We start from the raw sequence: 15,868 nt of genomic DNA on the forward strand, positions 1-15,868 counted from the left end.
TAGTCTGTATCCGCAAAAAGAACAGGAGTACTTGTGGCACCTTAGAGACTAACAAATTTATTAGAGCATAAGCTTTCGTGGACTACAGCCCACTTCTTCGGACGCATATAGAATGGAACATATATTGAGGAGATATATATACACACATACAGAGAGCATGAACATGTGATATATCTCCTCAATATATGTTCCATTCTATATGCGTCCGAAGAAGTGGGCTGTAGTCCACGAAAGCTTATGCTCTAATAAATTTGTTAGTCTCTAAGGTGCCACAAGTACTCCTGTTCTCTTTACACGCCACATACTCTCCTTTTCTCTTTAACTCTGGCAAGCGTGTTGGGATAGAGTTTGGGTCCATGGCCCTATAAACAGCTCGAAGCTTGAGTGCACGCATATTGCATCATATACGTATTGCCAAATTGCGTGCCACTCTCAGGCTTGCAATACTGAGTCACAGCAGAATCAGACAGGCATGTGATAAGAGCCTTCCCAAGGAACATCTTTGCTTCTGACGTGTATGTGCTTACGCCTGCATGTGGCCTGTATTTCATTTTAGGGATCCTAACATGTTCAAGATGGAAATAGTGCTTTCAGCTCTGTATATTCCACCTGGCTTGCAGATCACAGCGCTCAGATGTGTGCTGTCAGATTTTTCAGTAGGGATGGGCAAGAAATGGGGAAATAATTCATCAGGTATCTCATCTGGATGGATTTTGCAATGAGTTCAAATATATTTTGTGATTTAACCTGCTCAGTAAAGTGGATAAAAAATAGGGGAGAAATGGGATAATTTATCCATAAAACGTCACCAAATTTGTTGAATAACTTATTCTATGAATATTATTTGATCCACTTTAATCCTGAGACATCATTGTATAGGTATATGGTATATAATGGTACATATCAACGCTATGTATGATGGGGCTTGTTAACATCAAAATCCAGACAGGATTCTTTGTAATATCAGATTTAAGGCCAGTTTCAGTGCACCCATGTCAATATGGGGTATGAATGAGGTCTTAACTCATGAATCATTAGCCCACACCCCGTAATGGCTCCATATATTAGCAATAAAAGACATTGGGCCAGGTTCTGATCTCACTTATGCCAGTGTAAATCTGGAGTAATTCCATCAACTTCATTAGAGTTAATCCAGAGTTATATAAACTTGTATAACGGACAGGAGAATTTGGGCCAATGCAGAGCTGTTTTCAATAAACACCCAAAGTCCCATTGAAACCAAAGAGAGATTACAGGCCAAATGCTGAACTACTATAAATCAGGGTAGATCCATGCAGGCAATAGACTACGCCAATTAACTCCAGTTGAGAATTTAGCACTATGTGTTTTCACGGCCAAGGTGCCATTATACACCATGGGTCTGATTCAAAGCCCATTGAGGTCTGTGGAAGGATTCCCATTGGCTTCAATGTGCTTTAGAGCAGAAATGTAACTTGGATGCTGAGTGGGGAGATGACCCCATTTTTAGATGCTTACGTTTCAACCACAAAAGAAGAAAAATTGGGAGCCCGAAAACATCAGTTTTTCTAGCTTGCTAATAAATAGCATAGACTGCCTTGTAGGTGTTCTCCTTCAGGATTAATAGATGCAAAATACTGTAGCCTTTGTTAATATAGGAATTCCCTTAACTGGGAAATGGGTGTCGTACCTACCTCACGCAGGCATTGCAAAGTTTAATTACAGACTCTACAGTGATTGAAGATTCCTACATGAAAGGTGCTGTATAAGCGCCAAGTATTATTTGTATTTATTTGTATTACAGTCCCCAACTGAGCTCAGGGCCCTTTTGTGCAAGGTGCTGTACAAACATATGTTAAGAGACAGTCCCTGTCCATAAAGATTAGGCAAGTAGACAAAGGATGAAAAGGGAAACTGAGGCACTGAGCAGTGACATGATTTGCCTAAGCAGATCTAAGGCAAAGCCAGGACTAGAGCATAGGGCTGTTCTGCTCTATGCACTAAATCACGCTGCTGCTCTGTTAGTCACTTGGCACTGCAGGTATGTAGGACCAAGAGACCCCAGCAGCAGAGAATCAAGATCAGAGCCATTTCCATCTTTTAGCTTCTCAGGCCATGCAACCGTCTTTATAACCACTAAGAAATTCAGAATGCGGGGGGAGAAGGGGAGGGAACGAATGAAGATTTAGGGCCCAATCCGGCTACCACTGAGGTGAAGGGGAGTTTCAATGGGAACAGGAACAGGTACAATATTTCCAGATCTGACAGGGCATTGCTAATTTCAGCGAGGACATCACACACTGTAACATGAAACCCAGCGACCAGTCACCAGTAGCAGTCATATCCCCTTTCAATGGGTGCTGTGGCATTATTTAAAAATCAATAATATGACAGGTTATCGATCCCCCCCCCCATGCTAATTGCAGGGAGGCCGTCACAGGCATCCCGGGGTCCAGACTCTTTTCTTGGTCCCCCAGTTGTTTGCGGTGGCTCCCTCATTTCTCTCCAGCTCTTGGGCACAAACCAACCTCTACCTATTGGGGGTGATAATTGAAGGGAATTTCCCAGAGGGGCAGATTAACCCCTCGCCTCCTGCCACAGGGTGTCTGCCTCTGAAGCAGCTGGTAGGGGAGTCCATGGAGGCCAGGCTCCTGCATTAGGCAGAGCCCTGCTTCGATCCAGCCTGTCACCTGCTGGGTTAGTGGTACTCTTGTTACTGTCGGACCGGGAATCCCTCTACCGCAGGGAGCCGTGTCAAAATCGCTGCGGGCCGGGGAGGGGGCGGGGGCTGAAACCCAGCCCCACCCGTGTCTGAGCATCCCCTCGCTGACCTTGCCTTGGAAGCTGAAGCTGCGACCCAGCCAGTCTGGTATCTTTGCAAACAGGCTGGCGGGGCGGGCGGGAGGGAGGCGTGGTGTGTGGGGCGCAAGAGGCGGTTTCCTGCTTCCCAGCTCCGAACAGCTGGCGGGGTTTGAAAGGGTGCGTGTGTCAGCCCAGCGGAGCCAGCCCAGGCTCCGACCGAGGATCTCTGGATAAGACAAGGAGTCCCTGGCGCGCAGCGAGCGACGCTGGGGCGGAGGCGCTGGCTGCTGCCACCCGGCCCAGGGCAGGCTCCGGCTGAGCCGCGCCCGACTGACCCCGGCGCTCCAGGCGGCCCCGGCGGCGCGGCGCGGCGCCCGGGGAGTTGCTCCGCGGAGGACGGGCTGGGCGCGTAGCGAGGCGGGAGCTGCCCGGGTGCATGCGGCCGGCGCCGCGGAGAGCCGGCGGGGCAGCCCGGGATGAGCGGCGGGGAAGTGGTGTGCGCCGGCTGGCTGCGCAAGTCGCCCCCGGAGAAGAAGTTGAGACGATACGTGAGTAGCCCGGGCTGCCCGGGAGCGGGGGGTGCCGGGCTGGGGGTGCCCCGGCCGGGGCAGGGCGCTCAGCTGGGAGCCGACCCAGGGGGAGGGCTCGGATGCGGGGCGTCGCTGGCGCCGGGCACCGCGGTGACCCCCAGGAGCTCCGGGCTTGGCAGCCGCGGGGGAGGCGCCTGGCGGGGTGCGGGGAGCCTGGGCCAGCCTGGGGCTGACCCTCGGCAGTGGGATGCTCAGCCCCGAGCAGGGCGGGACCCCGCAGCGGAGCCGGGCAGTCCCGCCCCAGCCCACGGGACGGAGTCGGTGCCGCTTAGCTGGACTGACCCGCGCAGTCCCGCACCGCGGATACCCAGCTCCCGGCACGCGAGGAGCCTCCCTCGCCGCGTCCCCGCACCTGCCGCCCCGGGCGCGGCGCTGGCTCCTGGCTGCAAACGCCCAGGCAGGCGGCAGGGAGTTGATCTGCGGTGCGTGCTGCCGCCCGGGGGCTGGCGGGCGGTGCGGGCACTGGAGCTGCAGGGGCGGGCCGTGGGCTGGGGCTAGGCACAGACCAGGTGGAGGCCGGTCCTGGGACACATTCGCAGGTCTCTCGGGGCCGGCGGCGATCTGCGGGCGGCGGGGCGGGAGTGGCTGGAGCAGTGCCCGGGGCCAGGGGGGTGATGCTGGGGCCGGTGCCCGTTCGTTGGGAAGCCTGCAAGCGGGGCCCGGGGGCTGCAGAAAGCCACGTGGACGGAGCCAGGAGCCCCGCTGAGACAAAGCCCAAGCCCAGGGCTCCAGTCCCAGGGCAGCAGCTGCTCAGCTGGTGTCAGTCGGGGCAGCACCTTTCAGGTCAAGGGAGCCCTGCTCTGGCAGGCGGCTTCATGCCAGACGAGGATCGCGCCCCAGGCTTTGCTCGGAGGGATGCAGGCAGCAGGGGTGGGAGGCGGATGGGGCTCTGAGATCAGAGTGAGCTGGAGTGTCCATTTGGGGGCTAGTGTTCCCCCTTCCCCAAGGGGGCTGTGCCTCTGGGGAGTCCCGGACAAAGGAGGATTTAGAGCAGCTGCGAACCCCCCTCCTTGGGGGCAGGGGGAGCAATGACTATATAATAAGGACTATAGATGTAGATCCCTTGGCTCTTCCCACGTCTTCTGCAGGTCAGGGGAGCCCCCACCCCTACACACAGTGCAGAGCGCAGCGCCATAGCTACAGACCCTCCGATGGGGTCCTGGGACAGAGCCAAATTCTCTGCTGGTGTTACTCCATGGAAGTCAGTGGAATTACGCCAGCAGAGAACTTGGCCCACACCAAGTGCTGCAGATTATTATGTTGTCCACCAGGATGCCCTGACTGGTTAAAGAGACTCAAAACAGTGCCCCGCCCCCAGGGAAGGTGCTTGGTGTTTCTGTGCCTTGCACAAGGAAACCATCTGAGCTCAGGCCCAGGTTCTCGAAGGTATTTAGGCACATTAGTGTCTTTACACCTGCCAGAATGACTATATCCTCTGCAAGTGTTTGCTTCCAAGCGAAGATCCTTCCAACCCTCCAAGCATTACCAGAGACTCACCCTTCTCGAGTCCACCACTGGAACCAAGGAGGACTGAAGGACGGGAGGGTTACATTTCCATCCTGTCTTCTCTGGGAGGCTGGGATTTATCCCTTGGTGAGGAAGCAGCCATAGGAAAGGAACACACCAGCCAAAGGGACAAGAGTTAGTTTAGATACTTCACAGTGAATGGCTGAGTCCAGTTTAACTTTCTTCTTCCAACGTTCACTGTCTCCTGCTACACGTGTGTGTCGTCTACACAGGAAAAAACCTGTTCTTAACTCCAGTTAGTTAACACATGCTAGCTAATTTAGAGTAAAATAGTAAAGACAAGGCAGCTTGGGTTAGCAGCTCCAGTTAAAGCCAATGCTAAACCCGAGTTAAAAGCAGACTTGCCATGTCTTCACTACTATTTTAACCCGAGTTAAGAACACACCTTTTTTTTTTTTTTGCAGTGTAGACATACCCTATCTCTTCATTACCATTCACTCCTGTGTCTGTGCAAAGAGCGGCATCCTTTAAACTCTCCCTTATCTTTCTTTTTAAGAACAGCTCTGTACACCTTTGCCCTGAAGTGCAGCGATATTATATCTTGGTAGAACTGGTTTTATTTCCTAAGCTCCCCCTTGTCATTAGCGTTAATTATTTAACGTTCGCCAAAGGCTTTGAAGATGTAAAGGGCTATCGAAGTGCTATCATTAGTCGTTGAGATCAAACAGTTCCTGTAAGTTGTAAAGAATCTGAACAGCAGCTATGCCACATTCTGGACTTATTAAAATAAATCCCATTGCTTTGTGCTCTCCCTCTGAAGATGTCTCCGGACGGCATTAGTGTAACGGTGTGTCATCGCATGGCTCTGAACAGTGGGTGTGTGAAGCTGCTATCTTCTGACTCAGCAGACCCACTCCCTGGGTGAATTCAGAGTAAGATCTGCTGACTGTAGTGACAAAAATAAGTGTCCGCTGGCTTTTAGCCCTTCAGAGCCAGCGCAGTTTTGGGAGAGCAAAGTAGACTCTAGTCTGCCTTGGGCTGCATCAGCAAAACTATTCTCTAGGTTCTCATTGCTTTCACCTGGCAAACATAAAGGACCATGGGTGTCACTGGGACTTACCTTGGGCTGCAGCTCCTTTAATTGCTTAAGCATCATAGCAAAGATATGAAAATAGGCAGATATTATTAGTCCCATTTTACAGAAGGGGGAACTGAGGGAATGACTTAAAATTAGCCAAGCAGTGAATGGGCGCAGCTCCATAGATTTCAGAGGTGCTGCATCTGCTTATACTGGGGGTGAGATTAGATCTATTGAGGTTCCTGTACCATGCCTGTCACTGCAGTATGTCAGGATCAACCAGAGACAGTGTGATTTGCCCAAAGCCACTGAACAAATCCAGTGCCCCCGATTCCCAGTCCCATTCTCTAACCACTAGGCATGTTACTTTAGTCTTAATATATTTAAACAATTGGATTTTGTTACATTAGACTTCTTTAAAAGACCAAACCCTTAAAACACAATGTATTTATTTAGGCTTTCGAGCAGCTGGACAGATTCGTTTTATGTAATGAGCAATGGAGGCTGCCTTTAGGTTAATGGAGCAAAGCACCCTCCTCCTACAAATATAAATTGCCAACACTGAGTCACCAGTGCCTTTAACTCATCAAATGTCATTAACTGTCCAATGAAAGCGCACTCACTTAGCCCTTGTGCTCCGGCATTCCAGCGAGAGCCGAGTAAATCTTTTAAATGCTGTGCACGAGGGTGTGAAATGCTGGAGGCTAACAATAAAGATTTGTGCATATAAGGGCGCCTTTCATCCAGCAAGATCCCACAGCACTTTGCAAACCACATATGTTTTAGAAAACACCTTATCCTCCCTTGGAAATGCAGCCATCTCTGGGGTGAAATGTCTTAGCTTTTAACATTGCACAGCAATGCTTCTCAATGTGTTAAAGATGGGATGTGACGAAGGACGCTATAAACAAATGTCACTCAAGGGGATACCATGTTCCTGGGACTGGAAGTTGGATATGGATTTTAGTCCAGTCTCTCACATTGGCTCACCCTGTGTTGTGTAGAGAGTCACTTTGGCCACAATTGGCAAAAGTGGCCACTGTTTTGCCACTCTTGGGTGCCCATCTTGAAAGCCCTGAGCACTCACAGCCCCCACTGAAATCCAGATCTTCATGCCCAGATCCTCAAAGGTATTTAGGTGCCTAACTCTCATTGAAATTCATGGGCGTTAGGTGCTTCCATACTTTCGTGGGTCTGGGCCTCCATGTTTCCAGACAAGTGCCCAAAAGTCAATGACTGGCTTGGAAAACATTGGCCTTCGCTTTTTTTTTTTTATGCCTCCGTTTTCCAACCTGGTGAAATGGTGGCAATAATGTTTACCATACCTACCTGACAAGGGTCTGAAAGGTGTAGCCCAATCATGCATACTCGAGTTCCTCACATGGAAGGAGGAGAGCGCCAGTGTGGTCAGGAATCCGAGGCTAACACCTCTATTCTTGTACAATGTGCTGTGGGCTCTGTAATGAAAACAAGCAGTGAGGACCTCAGTTTTCCATCTCCTCGGGAAGACAACAGCCCCAGCAACAGAGGTCCTCCCACCGCATTGGCTTCTGTACTGATTGAGAGGGAAGAGCACCCCCTATTGAATTAGCTGCATTGTTCCCTCTATTACTGCCATGACTTGCTCTCAAGATTCAAATCCCAGGAGGACCTCTCTGACCATGAGTTGTCATTAGCTGGGATTTGGCTGATTCAGGATTTGACTGTATTAACACAACAAACTTTTCCGTAACGTTACTTTATTTTTATTGTCCAACATGATTAGAAACCCCCTAGAAGCGTGTCCCTTCCCTGGGTGTCTGGGTAGGGGCGTGTTGCTGAAGTGCAGTTGGGAGGCCTGGTGTTGCCTTGTGGAAAGTGGTGCCAAACAAAGATCCTGATCTCTCTAGATTCTGTGGCACTCTCGGTAAGGGGGCGGGTGCTAAACCCAGGGACCTATCCAAATTTCACCTTGTACAATTTCATAACCTCCCTCCAGATTCAGAGGGGTAGTGATCTGCCTCTTCACATCCTGCCCGATAGTCCAGAAGTTGCTGTTTCACTTGAGAGGCAGCTGCATTTCAGCAGCGGGGGATTTGATCCTTTGTGTGTTGTTTCTTTGTAAAGTGCTTTGAGAGCCCTTTGCACAAAAGGTGCTGTATGAAAATCAGGATCAGAAGTTACAGTTCCTGTCTTCCATTTTTCGTCTTGCCTATTTAGGCTATTAGCTCTTTGGGGAGGGACTGTGCCTTACTATGTGTTTATACAGCGTTTAGCACAATTGGGATCTGATCTCAGCTGGGGTTGATATCATAATGGTAAGAATCCTAACAATTTCAGGTCAGAGGGAGTGAAGATACAGTATGCAATTATAGAAGAGCACTTAGCCACTCCTAAAGTTACTGTGTTGCTGTTTAATTCTGGGAGTAAACTCTCTCTTATCCTCCAATCAAACCATTCCACTCCACCCTGCTTATCTTCACACTGCAGTGTTACTATCTGTGCTGGTTGGCTAAGCTGTCTGTTTTAAACAAAAGTAAGGGGCTTGAGTCTCCCCTGTCACTGGTCTTGCACCAGCATAGCTCAGTTCAATTCAGTGGACTTGCACTGATGTAAATGGGAGACGAATCAGACCTTCAGTATGTAAAATGTACATCACAGGTCACTTCTGCACCGGGGCACAGAGTCTCACCAGATCTCCAGTAACAAAAGGACCTGTTCTTCCTTCCTGATGCAAGCACATGCGATAAATGGGAAGATAACAGGCTGGCAAGGTTTTCCTGAGTCACTGCAACCTGTTAGCAGAGGTTGATCCTGCTAGGAAAGGGTTAAGTGGGTTCTGTTGACTCATTGAGGCAGGTGGCTCATTTATTTTCACCTGGGTATAAGAGAGGTGGGAGTGGCTCCCTGAAGAGAAGATCTAGGGTGTGAGCTGAGCAGCACTGTGGTAAGAAACTGGGGAGCAGCCATGCCTGGGAAGAACACTTTAGCTGAACTTGATGTTATTGTTAAGGAAAGCGGTGAGTTGAGACTCTGCAGTTTTGGACTATGTTTCAGAGTAGGCTGGGGAAGGCACCTGCTTGCATAGAGCTATGCACTTGGGGAGAAACCTCCCCTGCCCCTAACTGTGCAGCGCAACACCAAGAAATGGGCATCTAGCAAAATATACACTGTTTCAGGGCTTGACGTCTTAATGGCTGCTCATGAAATTAGAGTGTTAGAGGTTGTAGTCTGCATGGAGGGGAATAGCAAAGGCACTTGAGAGAGACCTCGGTGGATTCTTGCCAACATGTGACCTGACTGGTGGCCATTTAAACACATGTATAGGGTGACCAGATGTCCCGGTTTTATAGGGACAGTCCCGATTTTTGGGTCTTTTCCTTATATAGGCTCCTATTACCCCCCACCCCCGTCCCAATTTTTCACGTTTGCTGTCTGGTCACCCTACACATGTATGAAGTCCTCAGGCCCCGTGTAGGGCACCACAGACATTGTTGGCCAAACTCATCCCTGGTGGAAGAGATTCCAACACCATTGATGTTGACTGAGTGTCTCCTATGTCAGCTGTGAATTTGCACTTCTATATCCAAATTGTCCCTTATGAACGTATGGTTGGGATCAGAATTCTGATCCATCAAGTGCTTCCAGCAGCAGCCAGCACTTGATGTTCCAGAGGAAAGAGGAACATACCTTTATAATCCTGTGTTAGAGCTGGAAAAGACCTATCAGGTCAGCAAACACAACTCCTCCACCAGCGGAGGAGTGTTCCTTATAGTGTCTGTGCTGCACCACACCAATGATGCAATGCTGTATGGAGATGTGATTCCCAAACTGGCCAGACAATGTGATGCACTACAACTGGCTGTTCTGCTCCCCCCTTCTTCTACTTGTTGGTCATAAAAATACTGAGGCCTTTTTTATAGCCAGCCATTATATTTGACTGGGGAGGACTTAGGGTTATAGTCTTATTTCGTTGCACTGGAATTTACATCTATAACTCCCCATCCTTGGAGACCAGGAGTTATATTGGCTGAATTTACACAATATGTATTTGCCTCATGCTTTGGCATTGGTAACGTTGCTTGAAAGAATTTTTCTCTCTCTATCAAGCCTGCGTCATGACATCAGGACTGGCCCATGTCCCTGGCAAAGTCCACTGTGGACATAAAAGATTGATGATGGCAAAATGTAAGTTGAACTTAAGAAAGACAAACAGCACTTAAGGAAAGTATAACAGGAAGCTGGATTAATTTTTCTTTGGAAGAGACCAGAAGTGATATTAAATGGCCTTTCACAAACAAATGTCACATGCAGTGGGTGATGCAATGCTGTTTACTGGACCAAAGCAGATATTAGTGACTTAGATGCAGAGCAAATATTACAAATTATTTATTTGTATTACTGGCATACGGGGGGCTGTCAGGATTGGGGGTCTACAGTGCAAGGTGCTGTAGAAACACACTGTGACAGACTGTCCCTGCCTTGGAGAGCTTACAATCTAATGGACACAATAGATAAAAGACAAAAGAAGCATTACATACGTCTGACGAAGTGGGTATTCACCCACGAAAGCTTATGCTCCAATACGTCTGTTAGTCTATAAAGTGCCACAGGACTCTTTGTTGCTTATTACTGCCTGTGAGGCACAGAGACATCAACTGACTTGACCAAAGTCACATAGGGTTGTCTGTGGCAGAGCAGGGAATTGAACTTGGATCTCCTGGGTGCCAGCAGTCTACACTGTCTTCAACACAAGGCCATCCTTCCTTTCTGAAGTCCTGCTGGTCATTTAAATCCCCCTTTAATAAAAGTAACCAATACTACTAAAAAGAACAGGAATACTTGTAGCACCTTAGCGACTAACCAATTTATTTGAGCATAAGCCTTCGTGGGCTACAGCCCACTTCATCGGATGCATAGAATGGAACATATAGTGAGGAAATATATATACACATACAGAGAACATGAAAAGGTGGGAGTTTCCTACCAGCTCGAAAGAGGCTAATTTCTTAGAGTTGGTAGAACAACTCCCACCTTTTCATGTTCTCTGTATGTGGTATATATATCTCTAAGGTGCCACAAGTTCTCCTGTTCTTTTTGTGGATACAGACTAACACGACTGCTACTCTGAAACCAATACTACTAAGTCATTGCATCCAGAGATCTCAAAGCATTTTCTAAAGGTGGGTAAGCGCCATTCTCCCCATTTGACAGAGAGGTGTATGACTTTCTCAAGGACACACACTGCAGCAGTGGTGGTATTGAGTCCTAACTTAAGCCAGGTGCAGATTTGGTGACACCAAAATGTTTTGCGAATTCATGTCAGTTTCACCAAATTGTTTCAGTTGGGGAAAAAAAATAAAAAAATTAAATGTTGTATTTTGACATTTTCAAAATGTTTCATTTTTTTTTTTTTAGTTTGATACAAATTTTGTTTCAAAATTCTCTTTTTAAAATGGTCAGAATTGGAAATGAACTATTTCGATGGTGTCAGAATAAAACATTTTGTTTGACCTGAAATGATTTTTTTTTTTATTTGTTGGAATTGCCAGAGAACTGAAAAAGCTATTATTTGCACAGCTGTAGTTCTTAGAAAGATGACGGAAAAATTGGAAAGAGTTCAGAGAAAGAACATTCCTTATAGTGATCGAATCAAAGAACTCAATCCATTTTAGTTTAACAAAGACAAGGTTAAGGGGTGACTTGATTACAGTTTCTAAGTACCTATACAGGGAACAAATATTTATTTGTGAGCTCTTCAATATGAGCAGAGAAAGCCAGTGGCTGGAAGTTGAAGCTAGATAAATTTAGACTGGTAATAAGGCAAAAATGTTTACAAGTGCAAGTAATTAACCATTGGAACAATGGTCGTGATGGATTCTCCGTCACTGACAAATTTTAAATCAATACTGGATGTCTTTCTTAAAAGATCTGCTCTAGGAGTTATTTTGGGGAAGTTCTCTGGCCTCTGTTACACAGGAGGATAGGCTAGATCAGTGGTTCTTAAACTTTACTGTAGCCTGCACCCCTTTAGTTCTCAAAATATGTTCTCGCACCCCTTAAATCGTTGAAGTAGGTCAGTTCTTTACACCTAAATATTTTTTTATTTGTATATTACAGTAATCGTTAAAAAATGTATCATGTTAATAAATACATAGGTTTGATTAAACAAAGTAGTTGTACTTAAGTGCCTGTGCTTAATTTGTGTTTTCGATTATTTACCTTCTAAAAAAATCTGGCATGTCTCGCACCCCCAGAAAGGGCGTCTCCCACCCCCAGGGGGTGCCTGCACCCCAGGTTAAGAACCACTGGGCTAGATGATCACAATGGTCCCTTCTGGCCTTGGAATCTAAGAATCTAACTCCTAGGTACCTGCTTTGTGTACTAGGACACACAGCTCTTTCCTTCTACAATTACCCTGACCCTGGCACTCTTCCTCCTAACTGTGCTTGCTACGATACTAGATACCCACCCATTCCACCTCATCCCTCCTGCCCCTGCCATGGCATATACCCGCTGTCCCCAAGACGTCAGCCGAGAAGGGGTTAAAACAAGCATTAGAAACGTGCTAGTGAATATTACACAGCACCGGGCTTTGGCTTTGTAATTTTATGGGATTTTAATTGCTGTATTGTGTGATGCACCTTGAATATCACTTGGTGGAGAGGCGTCATATAAATACAGTCTGTTGTTATTTCCTCATATGAAGCTGCAAACTAAGAGCCCATTCTGCAGCCTTTGCTGATCTCAGTCGTGTTTATAAATGAAGTCCCGTCAACCTGTAAGCTTTGCTTGCCACCCAGACCCACAGCTGTGTGTCCACCGGTCTGTCAGCTTCTTGCACAGTTACCTCTCAATGGTGTATGTCCGTGGCCTCATTACCATGGGGTCTGAGCAACCTCATAAGCTTCAGTGGATTTATCCTCACAATACCCCTGTGATATAGGGCAGTGCTGTTATCCCCTTTTTATAGACGGGGAACTGAGGCTGAGAGAGACTAAGTGATCTGCCAAAGATGCTGTGGTAGAACAGGGAATGGAGCCCAAGTCCCTTCAAGTCTTAGGCTGGTCCCCAACCACTGAACCACATCTGTGTTGTCTTCTACATATTCCCCCTCACACCAGGATGCATGTTTCCACCTCCCTGGGCTCATCTGCAAGGCTCCTATCTATTCATATTTCAGTCCCTCTCAAAGACCCACTCCTGCATGATACATACAGTGCACAGGGCCGCCCAGAGGGGGGGGCAAGTGGGGCAATTTGCCCCAAGCCCCACAGGGGCCCCCACGAGAGTTTTTCAGGGCCCCTGGAGCGGGGTCCTTCACTTGCTCCGGGGCCCCGGAAAAGTCTCGCGGGGCCCGGGCCCCCGGAGCTTCTTCCGCTCCGGGTCTTCGGTGGCAGTTCATTGGCGGGGGGTCCTTGCGCTCCGGGACCTGCCGCCGAAGTGTCCTGAAGACCTGCGGGGGGGGGGTCCTTCCACTCCGGGACCTGCCACCGAAGTGCCGGGTCTTTGACAGCAATTCGGCGGCGGGGGCCCCCTGCCACCGAAGACCCCAGGCCCTCTGAATCCTCTGGGCAGCCCTGACAGTGCATGCATGTAACTGGCTTGTATATAAACTGCCCCTTATGTTCTGCTTCCCATAAGCTCTGTCTGTCTTCAGTTTATAAGCATCTCAGAGCAGGGACCATCCATGAATGTTCATACCCTCCACATCATGGACACTACTTTAACCTTACTGTATCACCTAGGGGCCCCAGCAGAGATCAGTGCCCCATTGTGCTAGGTGCTGTACAAATAGAGAGTAAGAGACAGTCCCTGCCCCATAGTGCTCACCTGAATAGACAAGACAGGGGCTATGAGGGGAAATAGACACACAGTCAGAGGAAGTGACCTTCATGCTCAAGGTCACCCAGAGGTCCATGACAGAACTGGAAATCAGGGCCACCCAGAGGATTTAAGGGGCAAAGCAATTTCGGGGTCCCCTTCCATAAAAAAAGTTGCAATACTATAGTAACATGTATTTGGAAATGTAAAAAATAACCAGTGAAATACATTCAAAAATTAATTTTTAATAATTTGAAAATACATGAAATACATTATTTAAAAACATTAAGTGCTTTAATGGTATGTATACATTTTCAATTACATAATGGGCTGTCGCTGGGTGATGGTGATGGTTGGTGCCAATGGGCTGTCGCTGCCTGGGGGTGGCGCTACTGTTGCGCAGGGCTGGGTGGGGAGCTGGGCTCTGGGACGGGGGGTCCCCGGCTCAAAGGGGCTGGGCTCAGAGCTGGGGGTCAGGGCTGGNGCTGGGCTCAGAGCTGGGGGTCAGGGCTGTGGGGGGATGGGATCAGGGGCATGCCTGGTTCAGAGGGGCTGGGCTCAGAGCTGGGGGTCAGGGCTGGGGGAAGTCGGAGGGTGCCCGGCTCAGAGGGGCTGGGCTCAGAGCTGGGGGTCAGAGGGTGACCGGCTCAGAGGGGCTGGGCTCGGAGCTGGGGGTCAGGGCTGCGGGGGTGCCCGGCTCAGAGGGGCTTACCATGCCGCTTACCCCCGCCTCCCAGAGCCTCAGCGAGTCGTGTCCAGGAGCTCCTGCCGCTCGGCCCACTGGAGCTCGCCGCCCCGCCCCCTTACCATGCAGCTCTGAGCGGTAGGAGATCAGGCCCCGCCGGAGCCACGCCGCTGCAGCGCTGTCCAGGGCCACTCCTGGACGTGGCGCGCTGAGTCACCGGGGGATGGGGGAAGGCGAAGGCGGAGGTGGGGGAGAGCCGCTAACATTCTTGTGGGGGCCCCTGCGGGGCCCAGGACCTGGGGCAAATTGCCCCATTTGCCCCCCCAGTGGGCAGCCCTGCTGGAAATACTGCCCAGATCTCCTAACTAGCAGTCCTGTGCTCTATAAACTAGACCACACTTCCCCAAGCCTCTTATTAATTTAATAAAAATAGATTTATTAAAGAAACACCCTATTCTTCTTCCACTGCATATCAGTGTCTAACTAAATCAATAACCATTACAGTAACTTTTTCCAAACACCAAGCAATACTTACAAGATAGCAGAATTAAAATAGGCCGAGGGCAATTTGGGAGATTAGCTTTTACAGCCTCCCGTCCCAGCTGATGGCTTGTCAGCACTGGAAATCAGCTTATTTCCAAACCGCCATTGTGCACCATTATGTTAATATCACGCTGGGGCTGGATGCATTTATGCAAAAGCTTTTTGAGTCAGAGCCCTGAAAAGGTTGATGTAAAATGTTCCAGATCTCTTTATTTGCATGAAAGGGACGTGCATGGTTGCTCTCTCTCATTTATTTATTAAATCTGAGCAGGACTTTGTCTGGAGAGCATAATAAATAACTCTGATCATCTTGCTACAAAATGAAATTAGATCCCAATTGTCATTATAACGGTAAAAAGTAGCCAGTCTGCCACTGGGCAGAAGCATGAAAAGCCAGATAGAAGTGGTCATTGGTGTAATGGTCGCTTTCTTACCTTCCTCTTATAATTAAGTGGGTAGGTATAGGGGGAGGAATAGCTCTTTAAAACTGATGAACAATAATAATTTAAGGCCAAGAAGGACCATTAGATCATCCAGTCTGACTCCTGCATGACACAGGCCATAGATCATAGTAATAATTTGTATCGGGGCAGCACAAAGTTAAAAGACAGCCCCTGCCCCAGAGATCTTACAGTCTTCCTCTTGTCAAAGACGCTCTCCAAAGCAAGCGGCTATATGTTACCTTTCAGCTGCATTTTTTGAGGCGGAGTGGAAAAGATATGCCCTTTAAGCAGGAACTGTGTAAATGCACATCTTGCTGTCTAGGCTGGACAAGGATGCCTGTTTCTCCGTGAGTAGCAATCCATGGGGGATTTTGTTTCTGGAGCTGCCCTTTTTTATATTTATTATCTCCTTTCTTCAGGGTATTCAGCTGGTGTGTGATTTCACTGACGAACCTGGGAGCATCAGGGAATCTTTGTA

The 15,868-nt window shown here is 48.6% G+C and overlaps 1 protein-coding gene across 1 annotated transcript in view; it reads left to right on the forward strand.

Annotated features, from left to right (window-relative positions):
• The first annotated feature begins 2,918 nt into the window (after window positions 1-2,918).
• Window positions 2,919-15,868, forward strand: part of GAB2 (GRB2 associated binding protein 2) — a 200,097-nt gene continuing 187,147 nt past the window's right edge. Inside the window, exon 1 of the mRNA XM_034759085.1 lies at window positions 2,919-3,329. Within this exon, the coding sequence (XP_034614976.1) occupies window positions 3,258-3,329 (72 nt within the window). The 5' untranslated portion in view covers window positions 2,919-3,257. The remainder of the gene's footprint in view (window positions 3,330-15,868) is intronic.

Source organism: Trachemys scripta, chromosome 1 (assembly GCF_013100865.1).
Source record: "Trachemys scripta elegans isolate TJP31775 chromosome 1, CAS_Tse_1.0, whole genome shotgun sequence".
NCBI lineage: Eukaryota > Metazoa > Chordata > Testudines > Emydidae > Trachemys > Trachemys scripta.